This window comes from Mizuhopecten yessoensis, unplaced genomic scaffold (genome assembly GCF_002113885.1).
Source record: "Mizuhopecten yessoensis strain PY_sf001 unplaced genomic scaffold, ASM211388v2 scaffold8841, whole genome shotgun sequence".
NCBI lineage: Eukaryota > Metazoa > Mollusca > Bivalvia > Pectinida > Pectinidae > Mizuhopecten > Mizuhopecten yessoensis.
The window spans coordinates 36772-53880 of NW_018407749.1; the positions used below are offsets into that span (position 1 = coordinate 36772).

The 17109-nt window shown below is 34.3% G+C and overlaps 1 protein-coding gene across 4 annotated transcripts in view; it reads left to right on the forward strand.

Moving 5' to 3' along the window:
- LOC110456784 (beta-1,3-galactosyl-O-glycosyl-glycoprotein beta-1,6-N-acetylglucosaminyltransferase-like) overlaps positions 1 to 15752 on the forward strand; it is a 38388-nt gene extending 22636 nt beyond the window's left edge. For 3 of the 4 annotated variants that reach the window (XM_021507745.1, XM_021507742.1, XM_021507743.1), the window contains 2 exons: positions 6801 to 7905; positions 15115 to 15752. In XM_021507745.1, coding sequence (XP_021363420.1) covers positions 6849 to 7905; positions 15115 to 15398 — 1341 coding nt within the window. In that variant the 5' untranslated portion in view covers positions 6801 to 6848 and the 3' untranslated portion in view covers positions 15399 to 15752. Of the gene's footprint in view, positions 1 to 6; positions 143 to 6800; positions 7906 to 15114 lie in introns of those variants that run through there. The other variant, XM_021507744.1, reaches the window with a different exon arrangement.
- The last annotated feature ends 1357 nt before the right edge of the window (positions 15753 to 17109 follow it).

Genomic DNA, 17109 nt, shown 5'->3' on the forward strand with positions numbered 1-17109 from the left:
ACGTGATTCTACACTTACGAGCACATAAAACCCTCGCACCTTAACATGCATGAGCATCGTGTTCCTGTGTATGGCAATGTAGCAGTAACATAGGAAATACCCGAAACCTACTAATATCGATGTTAATGAGTCAATGTTTAAGGTAAGTACCAATATGGATGTTGAAGGAAATTGACCTTGTTGTGTGTGTGATGAAGCCGTTTAATGTTAAAAAGGAAGATTAACTTACGCTTAATCCATATAGGACATGTACACTAAATTACTGAAAATTAAGCTGGAGTATTTTGTAAGTCTCTGTGTTATAATCTTCAAAGTGAGTAACAATATTGCTGCTAAGGTGTTGATTTGTTGTGGTGTGTGACATAGGTAGTGTACACCATTATGTAATAAAGCGAAATAAGTTGTTTACTTTGAGTTTATAGATTCTAAAATCGCTGTTCCATAAAGACGGTACGATTAAACGGTTATTGGAATGTGTGAAAAACAATGAAAAAGAAAAGTCGAAAGGTAGAAAAAGGTCAATGTCCTTGGAATGATTTTCTCATGCATTTGCTGGTCACCCAATACATAGAGGGATTTGACAATAGAGCTGCTATCATTTGTAAATACGTGTCAACAACATTATATAGGCAGATGAGCAAATATGATCCTTCATGTTTGTCAACAGCTAACATAGACAACGAATATTTGTACTCTGTACCTCATGGGACAACGATACCTTGTTCAGATAAACCTGATGATACACAACAGTAAATACTAAATTACCTTGTGACAGTTGACGGCTATGCAATTTATAACCATTCGACAAACTTGAAATTAATCGAGAATTTTCAACGAATACCCTAGGCCTTTTTTACTCAACTATCGTTACATACAGTTGTGGTTGTAAGACGTACAAGTGGGAGCACCGGTTCAAACACGATGGTGTTTCCAAATTAAATCAGAGAGGAGGGTATATGCCAGGGATTGACAGTATCTCCCAGTATCTCCCAGTATCCCAGTTGAGGTCGGCCTATATGATGTCTAATCCGGGAGCTACCTATTAGTTCTTTTTTCAAACCATCGTTGATTAATTTTATCAGTGATGTGAGGCAATCAGCTGAAAAATCGGATTTGTTTTCTAAAACTTGTATGACTGTTTAGTAATTGCATTATATATTTAACATTAGACTGTTCATTGAAGCGTCCTTTAAGGGATTGATAAATTGTATTTCCCGGGGTGTTGATACCTGAATATATATGTATATCATGGGAAAATGTACATACTAGTAGTAGTATCCATATATTTGTTTGTTAAAAACTGCCAGTGTCGGGGGCCTTAAGAACAATCCCCCGAGACAAATAGTGATCTTAAATATTACACCATGAGACTGAAATAAATGTTGATAACAAAAGCAACATTGTTGTATGTGTTGTATTATATAATGCGTATCAAACAACATTTTACTTGTGTATTCTGAAAAATATTTTAGCCAAAGACGCTTTAGATAATGTTATTTAATGTTATTTAAGTAAAAAAAAATTCTATGTATGATACCGAAGGACCATATCCCGGCTCACATGTAACATGCACCGGTTTGTTGAACCAAAGGGTGTAGTGTATTTTTTCACTGCAACTGGCGTCCATTGAATAAATAGAGGGTATTTATTGGTTACTGTTGGATATCAATACATTAGGGTTGTCAACGGTAAGCCAGTTAACCGGTTACTCGATCGGAAGACCACGAACCGGTTACCAGTATCAATAACCGAATAGGCGTAAACTTATTGAATCCTTTTAGGAGCCCCATGTTTCCCTGGCTTAGACCTAGAAGTTATCTATAGATGCGACCAAATTCGGATAGTTTTGTGATAAAAACAGGGTTCAGAGATGGTATGATAGTGTTGTTCAGTACTCTATTGTAAATACTGATACAGAGATGTCGTCAACACTATACAAAATCTTGACAGCTTTTTAAACGAAGCCAGAATACAAAGCTGTGAAACATCAACTTTTAGTACGATGGCCGACAGTGGCCGACAAAACACATTTGATATTAACTGTGTTCTGTACCTAAATAATCTATGTAATTGAGTACAAAACACATTTAGTAAGGTCGACTAAACGCATTTCGTTATGGCAAACGGTAAAGTTCGAATATCAGCATGAGCTTACATTACAGTAAAGCTTGTCTAACTTCTTTATCTAAAGGTGGGAACATCAGTCTCAGTTATCTCAATTTACAAACCCCACAAACGCGCCCATATGACTCAGTGGGCTCAAATGTAGTCTTTCGTATATGATCCTGTATGCCGATCGTCATGTAATAAAACAATTGTGACATAAGCTTATTAAGCTTAAAACGCTTCCATAAATTATTAAATTCCGTTAAGATTTATACAATGATTTATTAACCATAGAAAGATTTTATTTTCTCCGGCATCGGTACATTTGTATCGATCTTACCGAATTATGTAATATCAGCATATCTTATTAAGTATCTAGCGTTGATGATAAAGACAATATTTCAAATTGCTTTGTAAAGTAAATGTAAGCGATCAAAATCTGATGTATGAATCCTTGTCAGGATCCATACACTTATGTGTACGTGTATTTGCTTTCACTTTTGTCCATTTGAAAATCAAATTTGTTTAAATTCTGCGCAAATAGTGATTAGTAATGTTCATATATCCAGGACTCTTACAGTCTATCATTCTGCAATACAAATGCCAACATTTTTCTGGAAAATCAGTTACCTATGGTGAGTGGTGACAGAGCAAGGTTTATGTCAGTTGTAAAATATTTGAAAACCATCATATAGTATTTTTAAATAAATAAAATAGATATACAACATTTGATATAGCGCCCTATCTAGCTAACAAAAGCCACTCTAAGGCGCTTTACAGTACATAGATATACAATTGACAGTGGTAAAGTTTTCAATAATTACATACATATTTCATTCCTGTGATATGATACAAAGTATCATATGCTTGCTTTCGACCATTTTTAAAACACAAATGGCTGCTCTCGTTTACCATTGCTAAATCTAACAAAGTTCACCATTAACACTTCCACCCGTTACCTTGGTATGTGACACATTGATTGCTTTTGAATTATACATTTTTTCTACGTTTGTTCTGAGTGGTGTAAAAGTAACATTACATTGGTACCTCACCGAGAGCTATCATTGCAGATCTATTTGCAGACGATTATTTAACCGTTTTATTGATATGTGGCCTTGACGTAATAAAATTGATTTAATTGCTTTATTCAAAATCACCAAAAGCAAAATGAAGTTAAACATTCATTTAGTGGTGGGGTTTTCTTCAATGGTTAAAATGCCAAATTGAAATATTGAGGATGGTATGCAATACATTTGACTACAAACCATGTCATGGATTTCATTATAAATGTGAAGCAGGAATATCCATTTACATCCATGTCGTTACGTTCAAATCAACAGAGAAAACTATTCTATTATAGCTCTCTGGATTGTTTTTTTATGATACCTAAAACAAAATGTTTTACCAAATGATGTAACAACTGTCAAAGTGTTTTCTAAGGTAACCGCTTCCGTTAAACGAAAAATGTCCATCAGAAATTTCTTGAATTTGAGCTAATTTGAGATAACTTAACTTTGGGATGGAAAGATCCAAAAGCAGTTTTTATTTGTAAAGCATCTAATTGCGTGTAATAGTAATTGATGTTATGATTCAATTTAACAGTTTAATTGTTATGTTTAATTCGAGGTTGGAACGAAAATGTGAATATAAATTATTGATGACTTAAACGGTGTTTTCAGTATTGAAATGATCCTTTGAAGACATCAACACAATGCAAACTGCCCAAACTATCATTTATAGAATCTTCCCCTACCTTGAGGGAGTGGCAGTGAAATCTCCAACCCGAGGGATGATATTCTTGATTGTCTTACCCGAGAATTAGAGTTTGTGAGAGGGGTATCACACCCTCAAGGTAGGGGATGATTGCTTTTCTCCCATCCTGTTTCACTCACAAATCCGCCGACAAGCGGTCATCGCATGAAATTAACGCGTTGGTTGCATGTTTTTTCCAGAGAATCCAGAATTGTCTTCCACGGTCTGCTACTGTTGACATGACGTCAATACATTGCTGACGTGACTTCATACTATTGTTATGACGTATATCGCGTCATTCTACACGAGGCTATCTCTCGTTAGGGCGTGATATGCTGATCTTTTCCGGCTTTAAAGGAAGACACACATGTGAAGAACTAGAGAAATAACTATGATTACATCTCATGAAGATTGCTGCTACTGGGGTTACGTCAAAACTTATGGTTTAACTTCTTCACAACAGAATACAAATAGTGGTCATACAAGGACGGTGTCTACGATCGAAAGGTCATGCCAGTTCACCTAGCCACATTTACCTGATAACAGAATTACAAAGAAACCAAGTAGATTAATGTTCTTCTCCTGTGCTCAAAAGAATGCACACGGCTTGTAACGAAAATGACAAAGATTTATAAATGTTTGTATAATTAGGACCTTGTCTAGCACTTTTTCAATAAAAAGGCCGGTATTTTCTTAGTACTTAAGATGACTGTTCTATGGTTATCAACTTGTGTGTCGTTGTCAATAGATTCGTGTTATGTGATGTTAATAAATTGTTTTACTGTTATCAATACAAGGTGATATAGTGCCACAAGGTAGCGGTTGGGTAAACAGTAGATGTGTCAAAGGGGACAAGGGGCACAAAAGATGAAGGAAAGGCTAAAACGGTGGGAAAAAATCTTAAACTAAGCTTCAGACTATTAAAAACCAATTTGAAAAGATTTTTTTTAAGAATCTTTTTGCTTATGCCATAACAGTCATTTAAACCGGCAATATTGTTTACTGTTTTCTAATGTTTGCAACAAATTTTGAATGATTTACATTGTTCATCAAACTGTTTTAGAGATACATAGTGGTTTTCTTATTAAACACCAGGTTAACTAATCAAGAAGCCATGACGGCAATTTCGAATTTCGGATCAGTACAACAATAACGCTTGGTATAGGAGCCATGAGAGGATCGTTTGAATTTGTTTTACAGCTTTTGTGAATCATAGTGTCAATCTATGTTTTGGATGACTTTGAAAACAATATTAGGTAAAAGACAGTATTGCGTGGAGCCTAGGCTAGAAATATATTATACGAACGTTTTAAAATCATATCTTCCTGTGATATGCTCAAAAAACTGAATTGGTTGTCTTTTCACAAACGAATTTTATACGACCAAGCGGTTCTTATGTACAAGATACTTAACAATTTAGCTCTACATAATTTGAATGATATTACGCATATGTCTGATGTTCAGGGTAGAACTACAAGATTGTCATCTACCAATGTGTTTTACTTGCCTTGTCTTGCGACACACATTTTTAGAGGGCGTCTTTCAAGGAATCTTTTACCAAATAGAATTAGAAATTGTGCTTTACATTCAGAATTTAAGTAATCTGCAAAGCAATGTTATTTGGAATGATTTATGATCTCTCTCATCCGGTATTTTATACATGTTTATCTCTCAAAGCTGTAAATATTGTACCTTTCATCTTATATTGTACATTGTTAATTGTATCTTGACCATATGCAAGATGAGCGTCATGCTAAATATGTTATCAAGAATAACTAAAGGCAATTATTATTAAATTATGGTCAAACATTTGTAACACTTAAGTGAATTAATGTGCTGCCAAACTAGCAGTAGCAGTACGTAGGTCATATAGAGTCTATTTATGTGTGTAAATTACAAGTATCAAAGTTAATATAGATTGTGAAAATATACTATAGCATACAGCTTATATTCCCATTTTTGTGAGTATATATTATTGCATACGGGTACCTGCATATTTCTCGTGGTCATGAGTTGGGTTTCATTTGGTAGTAGTATTCATAATTTCTAGTTAAATATAGGTCAAAGCCACTTGTTCAAATCAAAACTGACATAGCGTGTTACTGTGTTATTGCCAAAGGCTTAATGAACTGTCAGCATTCTGTTTTTTTTGTTTTTTTTTAAATATTTGAAAGATACATTTATTCGACATCCTATCAAAATATATGTTTCTTTTTTGAGTCAAATATATTTAACATGTTATAGTTAATACGCATTTATATACACTTATTCTACTTAATAAAAAGATATACACGTGACAGTAAGGTGACATATATCACGAAGAAGTGGTGTAAAAACATAATGTAGTGTTCCTCAAAATGTAAAAGGACTGGATATGACGAAAAATTTACTGGTAATTAGGCAAATCAAGGACGGGTTTCATGTGTCTTCTACTGGAACGGAGCTTGAAAATCTTTACAAGGGACCATGATATCTCATCTGTTAATTCAACGGCAGCATTAACATTGATTGGGCCAATCAAGGGCAATTTCACTGTCCCACCAAACTTAAATATCCCAATCTGAACACGGGACCTTTCTCCCTTCCCTGTCACATGACGACAATATTTACTGGTGATTGGGCTAATCAAGGGCGATTTCATGGTGTCTCAAATCTCAAAAGTAATTATCTTTACATGGGAACATGATTCTAAACTCGGTCACATGAACACTGTTGACGAGCTGGACATGCTAATAATACAAACGTGAACTCACTCTAGCGTCTTCAGCAATACCAGTTTTTAGCATGCTTTAACATTATCTATCTCTGCTTAATTGGCCACGTTTACGATCGGATCGAAAATACTTTCATTCATCTAGACACCAATCTTTTTCTGTTAAAATCGAAAATTGTTAAGAGATTTGGTTCATACTAATTATAATTATATTTTTGTTCTGTTATAGGTACGATTCAAGGAAGAGGAGTCTACCAGATGAAGTAGCGACAGGAAAATGTGGAAAAAGCGGAAATTAAAAATCTTAAGCTTGCTTATCACTTTTGGCTTAATAATAACGTTTTTGATTCAAAACAATGTTGTTCTTGATAACCGCTTAATCCGATCACCATATCTGCTTAGGAATTTGTCTACGTCGAATGAATTTCCGTCAGTGCACGTGATTAAAAACAGTCTCAATGGACCGCAGCGACAGGTATTGAATGTAGAATGTGCTAAAATAATAGAAGGAGATCAATCTGAAATAAATAAAGCAAAACAGATAAGTGTTGCAGATGTAAAGAATATAACTTTAGCTGAAAATTTGTATATAGAATTGACAAAAGATTGTGCCAAATTTAAACGTGACAGACGTTATATGGGCATCGAAACTGTTTCATACGAGGAAAGGAATTTCCCAGTCGCTTACAGTATTCTCCTTTACAAGGACGTGGGACAGGCAGAACGATTGTTACGAGCTATTTATAGACCCCATAATATATACTGTTTACACGTAGATTTAAGTGCCAAACATGTAGTTCATGAAGCTGTCAGGTCAATAGTGAAATGTTTTGACAACATCTTCATCACTTCAAAACTAGAGGACGTGCTATATGAAGGAATGTCGAGACTCAGGGCGGACCTGAACTGTATGCGCGACTTACTAGCAGCAAAAGTAAAATGGAAATATTTCATAAATTTACCAAGTCAACAGTTTCCTTTAAAAACAAATAGAGAACTGGTGAAAATACTCCGCTTATATAATGGTGCTAATGATATCGAAGGTATTACGGAACCCGGTCGAATGATGAGTGCAAGGTATAAAACAAAGTTTGTTGTGATCGGCAAAAAACTTCATAACACGGGCAAGAAGAAGGAGGACCCACCACACAACATTTCTGTAGTAAAGGGAAGTGCGTATGGAATATTCAGTAGGAAGTTTGTCGATTTCATATTAAACAACCAAACATCGAAAGACTTGTTGGTCTGGTTGGAGGAGGTGAAGAGCCCGGATGAATATTATTGGGCGACCCTTCACCACGATCAGAATGTCCGAGCCCCTGGTGGCTACACGGGTAAGTATTCATACAATTTAAATATCAAAAGGACACACTTAATATCACTCATTTTTTCGAATCGATTTATGTTCCGAAAAACGAGTGATAATTCTTATCTATCGCCAATATTTACTCGGGGTGCAATAAATCAGGGTCGATACAGCGCCCATTGTTCCTTTCAGAAATTAGATTCCTTGGTAGTACGGTCTATTGTTTGAAGAGCAACTAGGTAAGACGTGTGATTTACAGCAGGATACCTAAAGAGGTGATAATTATCTGTATATGGCCGTGTCCAATGAAAAGTGTGATATTGATCACAAATATTGTTATGTATCGAGATTGCGATGATAATGGAGAGTGAATTATACCCGCTATACACAGGAATTGGAAAAAGAGGCATGTTAAGTGGCATGGGTTCTCCCCACTTTCGCAATTAACCAGCAAAATTCGTTGAAACTTTCATATAATGGTTATGCAACTACGCAGAGTTGATTTTATGAAAATCTAAACTTTCCGATAGTGGGAAAAATACCAAAAAATTGAATTTTCGTCAATTTTAATATTTTCCGGTTTTTTTTGTGTGTGTGGCATTGTACGGAACAATAACAACAATAATAAAATGAAAAGAAGCATTTCTAATTAACCCTACAAATATTTTATTTATCGCAAAATAGGTAACACATGTTACACAAAGTGTTTTTTATTGAATTTGTACGGATAAAAGTGATTATCTACAAGCTAAAAGAAAACAGGACACAATGATCTATACATATAGAATGGGAAATTGAACAAAATATACACAATGGCTTTATAATTAATTTATTTTACATTTTATAATCACTTCGATCCGGGTGAGAGTTATCTTCCTTGAAAAAAAATCGGAACTTTTTGCAGAGGGGTGACATTTACACAATGACAGTTGACTCTGTTTACATATAACAAAAATGATGGAAATAAATCAAAAATATGATATCAAAATTATCAATTTATTGTTCTTTAATGGAACAAAGTTACCCTCAGTCATGTATACACTTTGGACATCATTCCACAGTCCGCTAACTCACGGTATATTTATATTTACATGTCAGGTACATATGTGACAAGAGGCTATCGCATGGTATGCCGTTCTCACGTGCACTCACACATGCATTTCATAGGTATCTTGATATTTTACAAAACATTATTTTCACAGAGTAAGAAGACTACATTTGTAAACACGATTATAACAATGAAAATCGTAACGACCACGAGCTTATGAACTCGTGTAAGCACACGATATGCACATGTGAGGTCGGTACGTCCGCATTCCATGCGTTTCCTATATGACCTTCTTGAGGTCGTTTGGTATCATGTCACTGTCTTCCCGTGAGTCTGTTTATATCTATGAATTGGAAAGCTTTATTCCTAAAGTACGTGTGATTATACATTTCCCGGTAAAATCTCGATATCGGGTGTTGACATATCATCGGCACGCACGTGTACTATTGTTTACCAGGGGCCTGTTCGTTTATGCGGAGCAAACGGTTTGACCGTTTATAAATGTAACAATTTTGAGTATAAATCCTGGCGGACCTGAAAATGTGTATGCAGGCCTTGCAAGGCCTTCTCAAGGCTCGCCTGAAAGTAGCATCAGATTACTAGGTCCCACCTTATTTAATAAACGAACAACAGTGGTCCGATCGGTTTGACCGTTTAAACGAAAACGGCCCAGGTGTTACTATAATTTGCACTACGATATTGAATGCCCGATACGCAATACGGAAATGACGACACGGTGTACATGCACATTTCGATCAAGATAATAAAGTCCGAGCTGTACTTTTTCCGGAAGAACGTCACGAAAATGGACGCTGATGACGATGTGTGGAGCCACCTTAATTGACCCGTATCACCTTAGACTATGAACAGTACTGAACCGTATGAACCGTATGACCGTGTTATTTGTACTGGATGGTGTCTTTTTACACAAGAAATTGACAATGAATAAATCATAAGGCGGCCCAAGTCCAACAATTACCCTAGTGGTCTGTTGCACGATAGGCGTATTGCCACAGGGGGCCTGTAATTAGTGGGAAGGGGGACCGGACGACAAGCAACCCGTGTCCGGCAAGCGTGCTCACTGGAGCCTAAATGCAATTACCTTAGGGTCTCCTTTCTCCCACTTTTTTTTCTGATCAAAGGAATTATATAAACACTGGACAACAATAGATGTGTCATTATAGTCTGTTCTGGTATAGTACAGGTAGATTATTTACCTGTATTTACCTGTTCACCAATAGGAAATACTGTGTTAGTCATAGGAATATTTAACAAATATATTTCCTGATTTTTCGTAATATTTACTAGAATTATGAATCAATATATACAATATTCCAGTTATTACTTAATAAAAACACATCAAAATACATTAACTGAAAATCTGCTTTTATTAATTTCATATTAAATCAATTTTATATTTTTTTATTATACATTTACATGTATGTTATATAAAGATTTCATAAAATAGAACTATATTTAGCTAGCAATGTATGACAAATATAATCAGTAAAGACAGATATCATGTATTATTATTAAATATGCAAAAACAGATGCAAAGCTGGGAATGAAAATAAATAAAACGAATCAATTACATGTACACATGGAATACTCAGTGCTGGTTGATCAAATCAATCATATTCATAAAATACACACATGCACAAAGATACATGATATAAAACTAATATAATAGCACTAACTTACTAAAGGTGAAATAATGGAAAGTCAATAAAAATCACAGATAAGTCCAGGATTTTAAGAAATCCTAGCAAAGCACCAAATAAAAATTCCATAACAAGCACATTTATCACAATGTCACTCTAAATGCAAAAGATTGGTTGTATATATTTGTGGATTTCACGTTACTGTTTTGTATGATCTAGCTGATGAATATGGTACATGATATGAAAAAATGTCTAAAAATGATGAAAATAGACTACATCAAAGCTACATGTATATGTATATGACAGTACTGCATACATGATACAGATAATGTGGGAGAACACAGGTAAAAACCAGGTAAAATACATATGAAACATTTATTCACATTTAACACTAATATTGACTCAAGAACAACAAGTCCATCATGAAACTGACATCAATGCCATCAACACAATCATCACTGAACACAACAAAACACACAATCTTTGGACCCTCAAATTTGACAATGACATAATAAGGATATTAATCAAACATCTAGGAAAACATGATAAAAATCGCAAAATAAAAATCAGTATGATTACACAAAGTTATACGATGGTGTCCATCCAGAAACTTGACTTGCAAACAAATGGTTGAATTTCAATACATTTTATTGTCAAAGTACAAATGGATTGGGCATCAGGCATAGCCTATTTAAGCCCTTTCCAAACATAGTAGCAGACCACTGGTTTAAATTCTAACCCTTTATTTTGATATTGAAAAGACATATAAAATATATACCGGTATATATATATGTATACATATTATGAAGAGAAAAGAAAAATAATGTGTTGATGGAGCTGCATGTATAAACATTTGATGGGATTAAATTACCGCACCCAACAGATAAGGGCCAAAACGTCCATTGTATCACACAAGGCCATCCACTGATGAGTTTGGAAATTCAATCTCACCAAATAGTTTAATTTATGCATATTAAACACAGGTTAGATATATAATTAACATGTTGTAAAGCTTTATATTCTTAGTGATGTAGTTGTTTCCCAATATTTTTTAATAAAATAGTATAACTGGTTTTCGGAACCCCACAGCCCCCCTCACTAACAATATTTAAAAATAAGCAATGAAGACAAATAGGAAATATTAATATTAATATTTATGTACCATTTCTGGAAATCAAAAGAATTATATTGAGAAAAAAAAAGAAAAAAAAAAGTGTAAATAAATAATATGTAAACAAATGGTTTTAGCTGATATGCCAAACTATCTCTAGGTATCTACAAAAACTTTATAACAACAACGACGATGAAGAGGAGGAATCCCCTGCTGTAGATAGTTTTTAACGTATATAATCAGCACAAACATTAAATTTCATCACTTCGCATGGATTATCTGAATTATTAAAAGAAAAATCTAAAATCTTCATTTTATATTTATAGTGGTGGAAGACGTGACAGTCTCTAAACTGCTATGTCTAACATGCTAAATATATTAAAATTAAAAACAGATACATTCTTCATGGATTGGCATATCTGCCTACAACTCACATTATCATGTTTACTCTATGTTTTTCTTTCAAATGGCATTTGTTTCTTTTGGATAAAAATAATAATACATATTATTATGAGCATACTGGTATTCTTGGATAAAATTAGAACCAAATGATGATTCTTTTACTATCAATATGGTCTAATAGTCAGTCAACTTCAAACTAACATGTGATGCGTCATATTTGTGTAGTGTGAATGTGGATCATTCTAAAACAGAGCACACATAAGTACAAGGATGTATGATTTTGCCCAGCAACAGATTCAAGTATATAATAAAAAAACAATTACAGGTACATTTTGTATATATTAAAATGGGTAATGTTATGATTAAAAAAGTATTCTATATTATTGAAACAAATGTACGAGCTTCGCTCTCTCCAGGCCATGCCTGAGTCATATTCAATTAATTTACTCGCATATGATTGCATTATGTAACGTGTGTATTCAGTTAGTGATGGTCGCCATCTTGGATTGTGTAAAGTACAGACCGGAAAGCGGAATGAAAATCCGGATTTGTTGTTTTGACCCAAATAGAAATGCGGTTTTAATCTTTGATCAAATTGACTAAAAGCAGTATTTAATACAATTTTAGAGGAAATAAAAACACTGCACATTTTATTTAAACATTTTCTCTTAACATAATAGGAACTGTGATATAAACTTTTTCATGTAAGTGTTTCCCTTATGTAACATTAACAGCTTTTAAATATTTCTTCTTTAAATTATTTTAAATGGCATAAAGTAAGGAATACAAATGTAAAGATAAGACACAAATGTCATATCTATTATTCAATGTACAATACTCATACACCTTTCTATAAATTGTATTTTTTTTAGAATATTTTAAACAGTAATATTGCTGAAAAAAATCAGACATAAGGGACAATTATTTCTTTCTTTGGTTTTAATGTTCATCAAAAGTTTGGTAAATAAAAGTACCTATTTATAAGGTATTATAATTATAAGCGTGTCCGTCTTGAAAGTTCGTTAAAAAAGAAACATATCAGCTTTAAAAAAAACTGGGGAGAACCCTGTTCGGAAACAGACAGGTATTTGTTAGGGAGATAACAGGCACTCGATATATAGGAAGTCCAAGAAGAGAAATGGATTCATTATAAGTATGTATATACATTTTGTAAGTGTGTGTTTAAGACCCCTGTTCCGCTGCACTGCGGTTTTTCGTATACACAGTAACCTCCCCTTAATGTCGTTGTGCGACTATATTTGTAGTCGGCTTGAGACTCAATCAGTTAGATGGATAGTTCGAGTTCCGTGTGTAGCCCCGATGTATTTTTTTTACACCCAGAACGCTTTTATGGATTAAATTTTGCTTATTTTATCTTTATTATTTTTCATAAAAATTCCGCGAGGGATTGTTTTTTTTTCAGAAATGATTTCTCAAAGCTACATGTATAGTCATATATCTATAGGTATACACTATATACAGGTATTGAGGTTAAGAGATCCACAGAATACGTGTATTAGGGTTTAGAGATATACCAACGTTAACCTGTAGACGGATGATTGTCTAGAGGGAGTGATGTTTAGATAGTTAGCTACATGTACTTTAGGTTAGATATAAGGATGCTCACATTTTATCCACAATATACTGCAGGAATTCGTTTCGAGACANCAACATTGCTCCATGCATAAATGACAACTTGGCTTGCCATACATGTATATAGTTATATTTTATTGATGAATATACGCTTATACATGCAAATGTGATATACACTGAACTCACTATCCTGGATTACATATTGATAAATATTTATATATAATGCCGGAAATATTACATGCATCCAAGCATATTCTCACACACAACGAATGCAGTCTATTGTACATAATTAGCATGTATATGGTTATTTACATCCTCCAGTTGCAATATAATGTTTGTAGAAATTGCAATTACCCTAACAGTAACAATACACGTACGACGAAAATGTATAACAAAATGCCCTGCAGTTATAAGTTTGTCTCCATTCAGCAGTGAGTGTTACATTCGCTGCTTAAAAAGACGGGTTAATTCATATAATTGTATACAACAAAATCAGTAATAGTGATATTTTGGTGTTCCAACATATGAAATTATAGGGTTTTCTGGATAATAGTATAAGTTATAATTATCTAACAAAAAAAGGCTTACAATCACCATCATGAATTTAACCTAGAAGATGATCATCTCAATTAGTCCAAATTATTCTGACGTTTTATCGACTTTTTTCATATCGGTCTGTCGTCGGTTAATCGACGACAGACCGATATGAAAAAGGCGATAAGACGTCAGAATAATTCGGACTTCATCTCAATGTGCACATAAATGAATAAATAAAAGATGTATGCATGAAAATTGCCTAGTCGTCATACAGTAATTGGAGAATTAGTTTTCAAATGTACATTTGTCAGTGCAGGACAAGACATTTGGCGCCGAGGCGTTTGTATTTCGACGTTTATGAATGATTCATGAGTTGCAGCTATATAGTGTTGTTTTACAGTTTTCAATTTTGTTTACCAGACCTTTGGGACTACCTGCAGCATAAACATAGTTCTATTTTAAGTCAAATGCTTTTATTTCGGTGTTCTCGGGAAGAAATATTTTTTATTTTGTTTTTGGTTCTATAAACATCATCAAATATTCAATGAATACATTATTTATTGTAAAGATATATTTCCAACGCGGTCTTTTCGTGTCAAGATTGACTAACGGTTTTACCTAGAGAGTTAAGGCTATGGGTCTATGCCCAATGGTCTCTTGTTTCTACATCATGTTTACAAAACCACATAACTGCCTTACACGAAAAGTACAACAGTTATGTTTTAAATTTCATTAAAACTGATAAAAGAATCCCAAACTTGTTACATTTCCATAGAATTTTTATGACATCCGATGAAAATCGTCTCATGAAAATTACTATTCTCGTTTGATTTGCTTCATGTCTCGTTTACGATATGGTAAATATTTGTTCTATTTTCCTTTCAGGAGTTCCAGACAAGAAGCCCTGGCTGGCTACCTACGCTATCTGGGGTGGTGTGAGTGTTTGTCGCGGAAGGTTCGTGAGGGGCGTATGTGTGTACGGGGCTGGAGATCTTCAAGAACTTGTTTCGCGCAAGGAAATATTTGCCAATAAGTTTTATTACGACTACCAACCCATGGCACTCGCCTGTATGGAAGAGTGGCTTCGAAATAAAACTTACTCCGGCCTACCGTTCGAGACGTATTTCTATCAAAACCTACCGTTTCTTGGACGTGATGAAAAGACATAACAGTTTGAACAGGAGCTTTTTAATACATTTTACTACATATTCCATACCTGTGGTGGTGCTTTTTTAAGGTCTCAGTTTGGACAAAATAGCATTTTATTCACAATCCATGCTATCGTCATTCGTTTAAATATCATATCAGTTTCAGTATAATTGCATTTCATTTAGATTCTTGTTAGTGTGTTCATCGGCAACCATTTCAAGACAAATTAACACTTTTACTTCACTTGTTGTTTATATTGTGACTTTAGCGAAAACGTGGGAATCTGTAGAAATTAACATTAAAATATTACGGACATCGAATACACATCGATTTCTAAAATAGCATTTGTTAAATATTAAACATAATGAAACACATTCTCTTTGTTCTCCTTTTGCTTATCATATATCTTAGAAAACAATTTTCACAACTGCAGAGGAACGCATAAAAGCGCACAAATACTACTTTCTTGCTTGGTCTAATAGGGCCAAGAGTTATCGATAATAAAAGCGAAAGAAACAAAGATTACACGACCATTTTTTTAGTAAAAAGCTTTTGTAAGAGTTACATATTTCGAATAATGGACATTTTATAATTGTTCTGTGGTAAGCTAAAATCAATTATGATCAAATGTTCCAGTTCATCATGAATACATCAATTGTGTGTCCGTCCGTTGTTAAACAAAGTTTATGTTCAAGATATGTTATGAACCCTTCAAAACTTATATTTACACTATAATATGATACCATCAAGTTTTATACCTGATTTTATTTTAATGGTCATTGGTCAAGTTTTAATGGTCAAAGGTCACGGTCACAAAGCACACTTTACAACTACTTGAGGAAATTGCCTGTGTACACGGTATCCCACGAACCTCCCGACACATTAATATACACCATTGTATGGTACCATTTAGTTCTACACCTGATTAGAGTTTTTGGCGGATACCGGTCAAAGTGAAAGGTTTAAGGATCATGGGCAAATATTAAGCTTGACCAATTTTGAAGCAAAAAAGCTTGGATTGCTTTATCTATGCGGGTCTTCTTCCACTTTGTTTTAATTTCGGTAGAGGTCATCTTACAGTTTGCTTACTGTAACAAAAATACGACATTTATACGTCACTTCACATCAAAATGTTAACAAGTGATTTTTTTCAATCTTCATGTGAAATAATTATTTTTTTCTTCCTTAAACAATCTGAAATCTGTAATAAGATAAACAAAATGAGCGGAGGCTCACATAGATATGCCCCCACCACCCCTATTCCCCATTGAGCCTTTAACCTTGACCGATGACCAAAAATCTAATTAGGTGTAGAACCCATTGCTACTATACTTGAGTATATCATATGCGTCTTTCATCGGAAAATGACAGACTGTCATATAGGACTGGATCAAGGAAAGAACATAAACAAATACGTCATATTCCAAGCGCTCGAGTAATAAAGCATGATCAATGACATAAAATGCAGCAGAAGTAACCAGTAGCAACAAAACTGGTGAACAGCTGTCATCTACGGCCGCAATTAGGTAACAGTAAACTCTCAAACGATTAAGTTACAAACTCACACGTGACTGCACCTTTAAAATCTGGCAATGGATACGGTATACCAAATATGAATTACACTGCATCATACAGCTGTTTCGTCCTTCTGGCACTCATCGGTGATGCGTAATTGTGCAGTTTGTATTTAAAGACATGGGCAATACGCCAAGATGGACAGGTAAACTTGGA